Here is a 15268-nt window from a genome sequence, read left to right on the forward strand (position 1 = left end):
GTATTCATTTACCAGTCCAATGAAAATCGTGAAAATTTAAAATCGAGAATGGGGGATGTCCCCTTAAGTTAAACCATTAGTACATTTAGAATTTTTTTTTAATTAATAATATATGTTATATAATAATATTATTATTATGAATAATCATGCACTTTTTAGGGACAAATGTCTTTAAAGTTGAAATAAAAAGAAATAGTAAAATATTTACTTAACCAATTTTTTATTTTGATTTAATTGGAACCTACACCAATTCAAGAATGTCCCTATAAAATTACAAGTGCAAATCTCAACAATTTTTGAAGATATAGCCGATTTGTTGTGTTAGCATCAAGTGACGGCAAGAGGGCTTCTCAAACGCGATTTTCTCCAACTCAAAAACTAATAACCCAATCGATTCCAAATTTTTGGATGTTTCTCTGCGAGTGTATAGCTATTGTATGAACTAGGATAAATGCTATCAGTTAAGATTTTCCTTATTTTTTAAATTAGCTTGTGGTCAAAAATAGGCGATTTTCAAAAAATAGCTTTCAATGTTCGACCTTGAATTATGAGATACAGGAGGCGATGCAAATGTGGTATAGGTTGGTAATGTGGTATAGTAAATTTTTTGTAAACTGAAAATTTTAGAATAACTGAAACATGTTCTATAGTTTGCTGTTCTCAAAAAAATAAGATAGCAATGATCTGTTAAATTTATTTTAATCACGTTGAGAATTAGTACCAAAAATTAAATTTTTCATGAAAATGACTTTTTTTCGGTTCAAGTTTAAAAATAATTTTTTGTTTTACGGATGTAATTTAATCGTTATTACTAAAGCATTAAAATAATTAGTATGAACTAAAAATCAAATAATATGCGCGATTGCACCACATAATCACCAATTTAGAAAAAAACAAAATATTTCTTCAGTAAACACAAGTGCAGGTAATGTGGTATACCTTGAGTCTGCATGAAAAAAGCCAGCACTAGACAAAATCTCATTACTATTTAAAACATTTGTGTCCAGTGACAAAAATTTTAGAATCATTTAAATATACATTTTTTAATATTTTTAAGTTCCCTGCCTATAAAACCTATAAATATAAATTGCAACATTCTTAGTTAAATTTTGAGAACAATGTGGAGCTTTAGAAAAATATTTCTTTTTAATTTGTTGAATATTTGCCAATCGCCATGCGTAAAGGGCCCCATACACTATACATCATGCCGTACAGCATTTATCATAGTATGTGTTATTTTTTGAAAGTTTATTTGTGTATGTGTGACACACACAATGCATGAAGAAAATCAAAATAGTTTTGATTTTGAAAATGAACCCCTATCAATCTGGTGAATAATATTCATTTTGAAAGTTGTCAGTAAATAATTTTGTGTACAAAAATAATAAAATTGTGACGGAATAAAAAACAACTGAATTTACTACTCAAAATGCAATTTTTTGGAACAAAAATCGATTTTTTGGAATAGTGATTGAAGAGTTTGCCATACACTAGTCAATCTCACATATACAAAAAGGGGTTCATCGGCATGATTTATAGTGTATGGGGCCCTTGACATTTTATTGAATTCATTTTTCGTTTCATTTGAAATTGATATATGAGGGTCGTACCTAATTTATTGCGCTCCGTACAAAAATATTCACCTTCTCACCTATACAGAGTTTGTAAGACGTCCGTATTACCCAAATACGTATGGACTTTATTTACATCTGTGCCAATTGAAAACGGTAAAAATTGATGAAAACTGTTTTTTATTGATCGAAAAATGTTCACATTTATAGAAAACCAAATTTTTCAATGAATGGAATTCTATTTTCAAAAAACAAAAATTCCAAAATACGCATTGTCAATGTTGAAAATTTTCAACTTTATATTTTTATACGCAATGCGTATTTGGGTAACATTCATTGAAATACATGTCTTTAACTTTTGAGGTGAATAAATTCGTACGCATATGCATGAATTTAGGTACGACCCTGAAATCCATATTAAGAAGGGTTGCCATTATCAATTTCTCAAATGAGACTACTTCCATAATAATTGGTCTGTTCCCGTACTGCAAGAATCTGCCAGCACTAGACAAAATCTCATTACTATTTGAAACATTTGTACTCTACCAGAGTCTACCACGAACCACAAGGATGAAAAAGTTTTAACGACTTCTCCATACAAAAATTAAATATTGCCATGTGTAGACATTATAACATATTAAAAATTAAAGTTCCACTTAACGTATCCGTTCAAAATCTTAACAGACATAAATCTCGAGCTAATTCGCATTCATTAAAAAGAATAAATTATATAAGATATCAATTGGAAGTGAAAATTATACTATACCACATTAACATCATTGGGTATACCACATTATCTTCACTTCGATTTTAAATCACTTTTAATGGAATTTCAAATATTTTCTCAAATATCTCTTAAATTGTTAGAATAATTTTATTTTCAAATTGATACATGGAAAGGCAACACATGTAGCATGTTATGTGCAAAATTTCAATTTAATCGGATAAAAAATAAAAATTTGGCAATCTAAAAACAAATGGGTATACCACATTTGCATCACTTCCTATAAATACTTTGTTCTCCATACAGATCAGAAGTTACTTCTTGGAAGTGACGCCGACGTGGTTCATTTCTTCCAGGAGGATGTGACTTCCGCGATAAGATTGCGATAATCTTCCGCAACAGGGTAGTATAATGGTACAATTATTCAAGGTAGGCCATAGCAATCTATGAATTAAAATTTTTTCATACTGTCGCTTGTTATGCCAAAGTTATATACAAAATATGTGACTGTGTGTGCAATGTTTTGAAAAATATAATAAATAATATTCGAAAATCGATTTGTTTGAAGATGAATTTTACAACATTTGTAAGAAAAAATATATGATTTACGAATTAACACTAGAACGCCGAAGGCAGTCATTTTAACCGCTTTCCAATTTCAAGTACAAAAGCAAATGTGCATTTAATGACACTTTTTTTTAAATATGGTGACTTTTTGTACCTCACAGAATTACGTTTATTATAAAAAATTCACCAAATTTTAAAAAAATGTGTCATTAAATGCACAATTGCTTTTGTACATGAAATTGGAAAGCGGTCAAAATGACCGCCTTCGGCTTTCTAGTGTTAAACAACATGTAAATCATATCCCATAAAACCTGACATTCCATTCATTTTTCGCGTTTTTGGTAAAATGTTAAAAATATATATATTCATTTTTTCTAACATTATTGCCCATTCTGACAAAAGCTACTCTACTTTGTATAAGTGTACCATGGGTAGTATCAATTTGATATGTCGACAAAACCACATTTACGTTTTACAAAGGGCAAAGAACTTCCGTTGAGATTTCTTAAATTTATAATGTATAATTGTTAACGCCCGATCAATACTCTTTTAAATTAATTAATCATGTCAATTCATGGTTGAAACCACGGTTCAGAAAAAAACTTAAACGCTGAAACTATACATTTACATCTTCTGCCGATTTGTGAATATAGCAAAAATAAATGGCAAACCTGCAGGATCGTTTTACATAAATCAAAAATGACACGAGTATTACGATACAATCAAATCAGCTGAGCATTACAGGTACTTTGTATATTGATTGAAAATTTCATTTAAGTGCACACAAAGTAGTTATTTCCAGACGGACGCGTTAAAAATTATAATTCTCATTTCAATTAAATTTGAATATATTTCTATTTATTTGACATAATATTCAAAGCAAAACACACACATACACAAAATACGTATTTTGATTTGATGGAAGAAGCCACCTTGAGAAAAAATGTAATCAGCCGGTAGCTGTATCCTACCTTGTAATAATTATACCATGCTACAAATGCAGATAAATAAATAAATAAAAATTGCAAAATCAAAAATGTCGTTTGAGTGAACCAGGAGAATCCTTCGCAAAAAATACATGTCAAATTTCAAAATTTGGAAAGTGCAATTCCTGATATTTCTTAGTTCTGTAAACATAATTTAAAGTTCAAAATGTTTGCACCATTCGCAGATTTTTTCCATCAATGTCCTGTCCTTGAGTGTCCCTGTTCTATCAAAGCAATTAATCAATTTTGTAAATGTGTTTGTAATGTAATGTTTATTTATTCATATTTTGAAGTTCCCTACCTCTATAACCTATAAAAATAAGTTGTAACAACCAGAGAGAACAATGTGCAGCTTCAGCAAATATAAATTTTCAATTGTTTTGAAAATATGCCAATTGACATACATACAATTTTATGGAATTTATTTTTCTTTTTATTTGAAATTGATATATGAGCATGGCATAACTATACAAGATAGTCTCAAGCAGTCATATGTTTCCAATTTTTTCATAAATTTGCTTTTGACAATATTCAGATTTTCAAATTTAAACGAAAATATCTTCCTTCGAAATGTACACAAATCTTGTGTCCAGTGACAAAAACTTTAGAATCATTTAAATATAAATTTTTAATATGTTTAAGTTCCTTGCCTATAAAACCTATAAATATAAATTGCAACATTCTTAGTTAAATTTTGAGAACAATGTGGAGCTTTAGAAAAATATTTCTTTTTAATTTGTTGAAAATTTAGCAATCACCATGCGTAACATTTTATTGAATTTATTTTTCATTTCATTTGAAATTGATATATGAAATCCATATTAAGAAGGGTTGCCATTATCAATTTCTCAAATGAGACTACTTCCATAATTATTTGTCTGTTCCCGTACTGCAAGAATCTACTACTTTTTACTATTTTTTGTCGATATCCATGGTACAATTATTAAAGGTAACAGCAAATCCCAGCTGATTTGATTCCAACGTAATACTAGTGTCAATATGAATTTGACAAATTTTGTTTTTAAAAATCAGCCAACAGGAAAATTGGGAACGCATACAATTTGAAATTGTTCTTTATTAAATGTGCTCCTGTATTCAATTTACTTTCAAAATAAAAATAATTTGATGATAATTTGTTTGTTCGTTTACATTTTTCTGTCAAATGAGTTGACACTAGTAGAACTTACAACAACAAATTGCCATGTGGTTGTTGTATGGTTTTTTGTACAACAACACTTGCTGTTACCTTCTATTATTATACCATGGTCGATATCATAAAGGAAAATTTGTTATCGTAGTAAAAAAATTTTACATTCTTGCTGGTTCTGGAACAGACCATATGCCATGCAACTTTACAGCACTCAGAGAAAAATCTTTCAGAGTATTAAGAAGAATTCTTATTATAGTCGTATTTGCAAACCCATATTGTGAAAATAATATTGACATTCCATTCAATTTTCCTGATATTTTCCTTATTTAATAAAATTGTAAAATATGTCAATACAGGTTTTTGTAATTTATTGAAGTAAATTACCTCTTATGTTTGTACCATGGTACTCCTGAAGTACTACAAAAATATATTAATGGTAAATTGTAAAAAAAAAGTAATTGCGTTTGATTTATTTAACATTTAAAGTTTTATTTTACTTCCGAAAGTCGTGTATGTGACCGCAGAAGTGCCCATATGTTTTTATACTGCCTGTTTTCCCTCTGCCTGCTGGGAAAGTTTGAGAAAGCAAATCTTACTTCATGGAATAACTCGCAATTTCTAGCATTTGCATGCGTCTTACATATATAAGTGGCAATGGAAGCGATAGAAATATAAATTTGATAGATTTTCATTCATGTTTTTCAATTTTATTTTGAGGTTTCCAAAGTATTATGTTTTTACAATAAATATTTTTTTTTAATTTCTGCGTTTGTTTACATTTTTGATTAAATGACATTGATACCTGTATTACATACAACAATAAATTTCTATGTGGTTGTTGTATCGTTTGTTACCTTAATTTATTATACAGTAGATATCGGATATAAGAAACTAAAAAAAGAACTAGCATATGCCCGCTACGTCGTTAGCGGGTCTTTCTAAAAAAGTATATTTATAGTTAATATAAATAAATATCGACCTATCTGCACAATATAACTTAATGTAGATTAATGCATTTCTAAGTATGTAGTTACAATGATCCATATCACACTTAAAAATTATTTAATAATTTCAATACTTTTGGATTCAGTATAAATCAGTACGCATTTTTTCCGAACATAGGTTTAAGAAGCGTTGCTGCTAAAATTTTTTACAGTACATCATTTATTATACAGAGTTTTGCCTTTACAGGGAAGATTGCAGATATTTAGTATTTCTAATGCTGTCTGTTACAATTTCCATATTGGAAAAAGTGTTGGTATATCCTCTACATAAAGATCCCGCACATTATTCATTAAATCAGAATTCGCAGCCTTATAATATATTTCCATTGGGGATGAAAACATCATAAGAAATAAATATCAGTACTGTTATGGTAGAAATCTTAAAAATATTTGCATTTTAAAGTGTCAACAACTTAGTACTTGTGGTGTTCTGTGCCTTGGTTCACTTATTCGTACAATTCACAAAAATATTTGCAGTATTATAGGTCTATGTAGGGTTGGAAACTATATTTCATGTAACTGTCATCATTTTTAGTTCAGGTTTTCGAAAAATATGTCAAACAAAACTGCGAAAACATTGTTTTTCATACAAAAAGCCTTTTACCAAATTCTATCTCCACCCGTATACAATGTGTTGTACTTTTAGAAAATATTTATGTATAAATGTTTATCGTCATAGTTCCAGATAAGTATTTAATATTTATCAATAGCAATACTTAGTACTTGTTGTACTTTAAGTAAAACTTACCAGCTTTTTGGCGTATTTCTATTTTGTATATAATAGACAAAGCTACATTACGAATTTCAGAATTATACATTTTGCTGTTCCTACACAGTAGTATATTTTTACCATTTAGAAAAAATTCACAATAAACCCAGCCTTATCACACTCCTATGTACTAACACTAGCCTACATGCAAAATATCATGATTCGTTTGGGCTTTGATGATCAGTCACTTATAACGCAAATATATAAATATACTTTTATTTTAGAAGCCACATTCCCTAATTCCAAACTCTACCACTTCTGATCTTCAATACCCATGTACATTTTTTTAGTAATTTCCAGGATTTTTAGAACCCATTTAATAAGAAACTTCATCACTATACTATTTTGAGTACAAACTTTTCCCACTCTTATTACAAATGTTGAGTATATTTATATTTCTTACCATTCACTATGGTACAGAATTTAGTGCTTATTTCCAAAAATATATATGCATATCATAATATGTGAAATAATTAAGCAACATACTATGTTTCAAGTTTTAATATATACCGTTTCAGTTGTCATTTAATTTTAAATCACGTGGTACGTTGATTTTCAGATTTCTATTTCTAACGGATCCATTGTAATTTTTATTTAGTACTTTTTATCACCACTTTAGTACTAATTTGTAATAGTAAAAGCTATATACAAAGTTGCCAATATCTATCTCTATCGGTTCTGTTGCAATACGATATTCATAACTTTTTAGTACATTTTAGTACTAATTTCCAAAACATAATTTTGCCCATCGTTCTATTTGTAATAGCTTCAGTTAAATACCATGTTTCAAATATCGACCCGTACCTGTTCCATTGCAATATAATATTTAATACTTTTTAGTACCTTAAGTACTAATTTCCAAAATTTGTTCACACATTCCCATTCGCCTATCATTGACAAAGCTGCATACAAAATTTCAGAGTTCTGCTTCCAAATGTTCTGGTGTAATATAGTTCTAGTACTTTTTAGTACTAATTTTCAAAACATATTTTTGCACAACATTCTATTTGTAATAGCTTAAGCTACATATAAATTTTCAGATAAGTATCTCTACTGGTTTCATTGAAATATAATATGTAGTACGTTTTAGTACCTCTTAGTACTAAATACCAATTTTTTCACACATGCCCATTGGATTGTTATTGACAAAGCTTAATACCAAATTTCAGAATTCTACTACCAACCGTTCCGACGTAATACAGTTTTAGTACTTTTTAGTACTAATTTCCAAAAAATATTTTTGCTAGTCGTTCTTGTTTTAGAATCATAAGCTACATACAAAGTTTCAGATATGTATATCTTCCGATTACATTCAAATATAATATTTCGAACTTTTTAGTACTAAATTCCAAAATATTCATTTCACATATACGACTTCGCTTATCGTAGGTAAAGCTGCATACAAAATTTCAGAGTTCTTCATCTAACCGTTCCCGCGTAATACAGTTTTTAGTACCCTTTATTACGAATTTCCAAAAACCCCGCCTTATCACACGCCTCCTCACAAAACCCAACCTACATGCCAAATTTCATGTTTCTAGCTTTAGCCGTTTCGTCTGGGCGTTGATGATCAGGCAGTCACTTATAACAACACTTATATATATATATATATCAGGATCAGGATATAAGAAAGTTTTTTCTTATAAGCGTACATACGAATATAAGAAATCTTTACATACAATTTTATGGAATTTATTTTTCATATAATTTAAAATTGATAAGTGAGTTCCACATTAAAAAGGGTTGCCAACATTAAATTCTTCTGTAATTATGCTTTAATTGAAGATATAAGAAACAAAACTTTAAAATATATAAAATTTTAAAAATCTGCTTATCAAATTGAACACTTGGAAAATTCTTCATTTGCAGTGGGTGTACGATTTTGCATACTGTAGATCATAGCATAACTATTCAAGGTAGTCTCATTTGAGAAATGGATAATGGCAACCCTTTTTAATATGTAACTTATACATCAATTTCAAATAAAATAAAAAAATTAATTCTATAAAAATTTAAGTATGTCGATTGACAAATTTTCAACAAATTAAAAATTCATATTTTCTAAGGCTGCTAGGCTAAGGTTATCAAGATGTAAATATGGGCGCTACAACATGCATTTTTGATTTTCAGAGGCAGGGAACTTTAAAATATTAATAATTTATAATTATTTATATAATTTTGCAATTTTTGCCACTGAACAAATTATGTGTGTACATTTCAAAGGAAGGCATTTTCATTTAAATTTTGAAAGCTAAATGTTGTCAAAAGTAAATTTATGAAAAAATTGGAAACCTTTGGCTGCATGAGACTACCTTGTATAATTATGCCATGACTGTAGATGAAATCGGAATTGGACTATACCTCCATAGAGAAGTTTAACCCGGCAAAGAGCTCTAATGTAAATGCCGTTTTAATCCTTTATATGACTCCCCTTTTACTCGATTGTATGGTACTCAAAAAGTGATAATACATAAATGCAAACTTTGAATTTTTAATGAAAAGCGACATCTCCATGTTTTTCGACAAGCTATTCGCCAAAAATGCATTTTGTCAAGGCTTTGAATTTTTTATGTCTATACTAGCATAAACCCGCTACTTCGTTAGCGAATGTGGGAAGTATTTAAAACCCAATACCAAGCATTATTAACACTTTTGGAACCATTTAGTACCTATGTTCTATTATAGTACCACAACTACCTCCATATCTGAACCCTACACACCAAATATGACCGCAAAAGAAATTTAGCTCTATACAAAATTTGTTGTCATTTTTTACCCTAACGTGTAAAATTTTCAAATTTCAAATATAGCTTCACCCAAATCCAAAAGAAGTACCAGTTAGTAAACATTAATATAAATTGAAATAATTTCCAATAGAAATCATGCAATCCAATGGAAATCTTATTAATCAATTTCAGGATTCCAGCTATATTGGTAAACTTTTAATCCAAATTGTACCAAATAGCTCAATTCTACACCAACAATGATCCTAACTCCAAATGTAAAGCTTCCAGCTCTATCTGTTCACCCAAATCCAAATTTGGTACCATATAGTACACATTAGTACGAATTTTAAAAGTTCTCTACTGACTCCAAATTGCATTGTTCCAGCTCTATCGGTTCACCCAAATCCAAATTGTACCAATTATATTAGGATTTAGTACTTTTCGTACACATAAGTAAACAATTCCAAAACTACGTATATATCTCAATCCTACTCTTCGACGTTAATGTTTATTTAAATTTTCAGGATTCCAACTCGATTTGTACCTCAAAATTAAATTTGTACTAAATATAGTAACATGGAGTACACCCTTTCAAAACCATCTCCTTAAATAGACCCTACATCTCAACCCTAATTAGCATTCGAACGTCCAAAAAACGCTTTGCTATGTATATTCTACACTCCATCAGAGAACCTCATTTAATCAGTGAACCTAGCCAAATACAAATGGTTTTACATTTAGTATTTTTAGTACTTTTCGTACCGTTCTAGTACGAATTTCCAAAATCCAAAAAGTGACCCTCACCCAAAATTTCAAGATTCTAGCTTCAGCCGTTTCGTGTGGGCGTTGATGAATCGTTAAATCAGTCAGTCAGTCAATCACTTTACTCTTTTATTAGTATATCTATCAATATATAAAAACCAGTAAAGAAAGTAGTAAAGTCGGACGGGGCCGACTATATGATACCCTTCACCACTATGGTTATATTAAACAGGACCATTAACATGAAATTGGATGAACTAAAATATGTAATACTTATCTAAATGTGAATCGACTTATTTATTAATAAATTATACAATACAAAACGTTGTTATAATTTGTTCAAAAAGGGGGAGGAAGCAGCTTATAGGGCTCTTAATATACACATTTGTTTTTGTACTTGATGAACCGATTTCTTGACACTTGTCACAGGTTAGGTTATACAAATTTCAGTACGTTTTGTTCCTATCAGCCATATATTAGTTCCTTGGTGCGCCAATTCGATCGATAATATATAAGGGAGCTATATCTAAATCTGGACAAATTTTCACGAAACTCGACAAACATCACTCTAGGCTCAATTCAGTACGCCGTGCCAAATTTCGTGCAAATCGAAAGATATATAGCCACTTTGGTGCACCATTTACCTTAAATCGGACGAAAATATATATGGGAGCTATATCTAAATCTGAACCGATTTTTCCCAATTTCAATATGGTTCGTCCTTGGGCCAAATAAATGAGCTGTGCCAAATTTCAACCAATTCGAATCAAAACTCCGACCTGTACTTTGTTTACAATTTAACATGGACAGACGGACGAACGGACATGCATAAATCGACTCAGAAAGTGATTCTATGCATATTCTAAAAAGGATCAATGGGTCTATCTCGATTATTTTTGCCTGTTACAAACATATGCACAAAGACATAATACCCTGTACCACAGTGTGGTGAAGGGTATAATGAATTGCTGTTCGTTATTCTCGCTAAAACTTAAAATGTTCGTGGAGCTTCAGGGAAGATTTAAAAGTTGAGAAAAAATCGAGAACCGCGAACATTTTACGAAGGAATATTATGAAGCATATTTGCATTTCCACGAAATTAGTATCGAGCTATTATGATTGCACCACGTCGTAGTTGTTATTTTGAGATATTTTAGGCGAAAATTGGTAGCGTATCATTTCTTAAAGCCTTCATTTGTCAATTATTGAAAATTTTGAAAATATTTTTTCTTCAATTGGATTGACATTGTATTTGTGAGAATTCAAAAAATAATTGAGAAGTATAATAATTGAGAAGAATAATTTTAGTAGGATTCATTCTACCAAATAACAACCAAATGCCAAATTACAGCCGATTCGATTTAAAAACGTGTCCAAATCCCCACGGCATCAAAAAGTTTGGGGTACTGTTAGATGGGGGGATATTAGGAAGCTATGGCGAATATAAAATTACAGCCAAATACCGAATATTAAGGGATACCGTTATATGGGAGCTATCCGAATACTTGGGTCAATATTGATATTATTAATTAGGGAGATTTTCTGCTCGATAAGTATTCCTAATATTAACATTTTCAATATCAAATTTCAAAGTTGTATTTTAAATCGCTAACGTTATATGGAAGTCTTTTAAATATATTGGGAAAAATTGAATTATAACCGAAGGTCGAACTTATATGTGTATTTAAATTTATTTTCCACGAATTCAATAATTCTTAACCTTATATCAACCGAAACTTTAGATGACAAAAATAGCAACATGACTCGCTCAATAACATCAAATATTTAGATATATATATATATATATATATATATATAATATATTTATATTTAGATATTCAGTACTGTAATGTTACTTTAATACGAAGGTATTACAAAAATCTGTACAATCCACCTTATGGTGGAGGGCATAAAAACAAACGTAAAATTCCGAAAATTATACAACAACAATATTGCTAGGCAAGACAACGTTTGCCGGGCCCGCTAGTATATATATATAACATATGTGCTATTTCGTATTTAGATTTTCTATAAAATATCAATACATGTAATATAATTTGCAATATTTATTTTTAGGTTGCAGCCCGTTTCTGTGAAGGCGGGCACATTTGTTCCTTACCAAGAGAATGCTGTACACAAGGTTGTTGCCCGCCGTATCAAAGTGGGCCTCGTCAACTGCCACCGCCATCGGAACACGTGCTGAACCTCTTTTTCATTAGTCATTGGTTCTTCTGGTGAGTACAATCTTGGTACAATGACAAGAAGTAGGATAATGGTACCTGCTAATTACAATTTTTTTCTTTTGTGTGCCCTGTTCTGTTAAAATAGTAACTCAATTTTTATTTGTGTATGTAATGTCTTGAACAAAAGAAAAAAAAAACTAAAATATTTTCAAATTCAGATGTAATTAAAAATTAACATTAATGCAGTGTTGGGCAAAAATTAATTGAAGTGTGTCCGAGCGTAACAGAAATTGACCATTAAAAACGACTGACGTAAAGAGAAAAAAGAGAACATATGTTTACCCATCGACCCTTGGTTACGGTAGCGTATATGGGTAAGCAAGCCTGCATTAAAGCATTCGAGAGCAATGCCCTGTTCTGACGGGCATTCGAACAACGTAGTTCGCTCTCAGAATTACGTACATGAATTAACCCGTTTATACAACACTATTCATGTCATTAGAGTTTTTTTTCTTTGATTTTTAACAACGTTACCTATAATTCGACGGGACGTACAAAAAAATTAAACTTCCCCACTTTTGCAAAATGTTGTGTACGGCCGTATTACCCAAATACGTCGAATCCATATCTTCAAGTGAATAATACCAACCGCCAAACAAAATTGAAAATTTATTAACTTAATCCAAATATTTTATGTTCACATTCGAAATTTCATTTTTTCTGAACGTTTTGTTTTTATTTCCAACAAAAGAAAAAAACAAAATATACGTTCTGTCAAAGTTGAAATTGTTCAACTTGAAATTTTTTACGCTCGACGTATTTCGGTAACATTCATATAAATATATGTTTTCTACTTCTGTGGTGAAAAACGTCGAACGAGCTAGTTGAATTTTAGGTAGGGCTGTAACTTTTTGTTTCTTGTTTTACACCAAAATTCTAACATATTTGCATGAATAACATATGGATCTAAATAGAAAAAATAATTCTCTTTCTGACTATAGTATGAACCCATATCCATTTACTTTTAATTCATGTTTTCCATTTTTTCTGAAAATATTGTTGTTTTTATACATTTTTATATTTTCTAAATTCAAATGTCACATATAAAAATTTGGAGAATTTTTTGTTTGAGTTTCCCCAAATTTGTTTCTTGTTTTGTATCAAGGGGAAAGAAATTCATATTACATTATGTAGACAATTTTTTACTTTTCATTCATCATTTTCAATTTTACTAAGAAAGTTTGAAAATTTTATAAATATTTTCAAGCTGTCAAAATTAATTTATTTTCAATAAATGCTCTCAATTGTTAGGGATGGGACACATTTCTTGGTTATTCAGAGAGTGATTCGAATTGAACAATGTACAAAAGTCGGTGTTCGCTCAGAAAATTTTGTATGGGGAACTAAGTAATTACTTCATAATTAAGGGTCGAACAACGAATGAGAGAGCGAACAACGCTCGTCTGTACATGGCATAAGATCTTTCAATGTTTTTCGAAGGACTATTAAAATTATATTTGTGAAAATCAAATCATTTTTCGCGATATTTTCCTTATTTAATAAAATTGTAAAAAAAAACAAAACAACCTGTTGAATATATAAATATGGCATAATAAGACATGACACTAGACTACAGTTGTTGTTAATTCCGTAAGCCTAGCTCTTGTCATTGTCCCATGAGTACAATCTTGTCTGTGATTAATTGTGTATGTTTACTCGATATTTCGAGACAATTGTTACCAAATGTTACTGGTTGATGTTCGTTTACTTCAAAGTCCAGTAAAAGAGAGCGACAAGAGAGAACTAGTTTGACAGTTCTACGCTGAGAACTTACTGAATGTTACTGGGTAAATTTCATCTGGTTAGATTTATCCAGCGCAATTCGATGTATTTCAATCTGCCGATATTTTAAATGTTGACCAAAGTCAAAAAACATTTTTATTTCATTCCTTAATAATCCTAAATAGTCAATTTTTTTTTCGTACGTTCCCACGCCTCTCTTTCCCACCCCTGCCGACCGAGGGGGCAACCTCCCCTTTCGTAGGGATCGCGTCCACACTATAATCCGCATTATGATGGAATATGAGAAGGGATAGAAAACCAGCTACAGAAATCTACTTCAACAGCCAGTTTGTTATTAAGTTGTATTATTCATTTAAAAATATAATTATATTAGATTTTATTAGTTCTATATTCATCCAAAAGTCCACGTTAGAATACACAGAATTGAAATCAATACACATTTTACTAAGTGGATCTCCCATAGAATAATTTGTGCGATGAAAATCTACGTATAATGGTTGATAATATCTACTTAATCGAAAAGGAACATTTATTCTAATGGATGAAATTAGGAAGTCTGAGGGTATATTACCTTTTAGAATTTTAATTACCATTATAGTGTTCAACATAATACGTCTACTTTTTAATGTAGGCAATCGAATTAATTTTAACCTGCTAGTGTAAGAAGGCAACACAAAGTCACTATTCCAATGTAAACCTCTCAGTGCAAAAATTAGAAATTGTTTATGCACTGATTCAATTTTATCGGAATATATTGTATATTGGGGATCCCATACAACAGAGCCATATTCTAATATGGGTCGCACAATAGATGTAAAAAGTTGTTTTGTAATGTAGGGATCAGAGAATTCTTTAGCCCATAGTTTTATAAATCCTAAGACACCGTGGGCATTGTTTACCATAGAAATGACATGATTATTAAAATTTAGTTTTGGATCCATTAAAATACCATGATCAACAAATGAATCTACAGTTGATAAAACAGTACCATTAATATTGTATTGCCTTGTTAAAGTAGAAGAT

The 15268-nt window shown here is 30.2% G+C and overlaps 1 protein-coding gene across 1 annotated transcript in view; it reads left to right on the plus strand.

Moving 5' to 3' along the window:
* Positions 1-15268, plus strand: part of LOC133337490 (uncharacterized) — a 30824-nt gene that overhangs the window by 3008 nt on the left and 12548 nt on the right. The window contains exon 2 of the mRNA XM_061545710.1: positions 12336-12493. Within this exon, the coding sequence (XP_061401694.1) occupies positions 12336-12493 (158 nt within the window). The remainder of the gene's footprint in view (positions 1-12335; positions 12494-15268) is intronic.

The sequence above is a fragment of the Musca vetustissima genome, unplaced genomic scaffold (genome assembly GCF_032173495.1).
Source record: "Musca vetustissima isolate MV318-11 ecotype Yass unplaced genomic scaffold, APGP_CSIRO_Mvet_v1 utg32687, whole genome shotgun sequence".
Taxonomy (NCBI): domain Eukaryota; kingdom Metazoa; phylum Arthropoda; class Insecta; order Diptera; family Muscidae; genus Musca; species Musca vetustissima.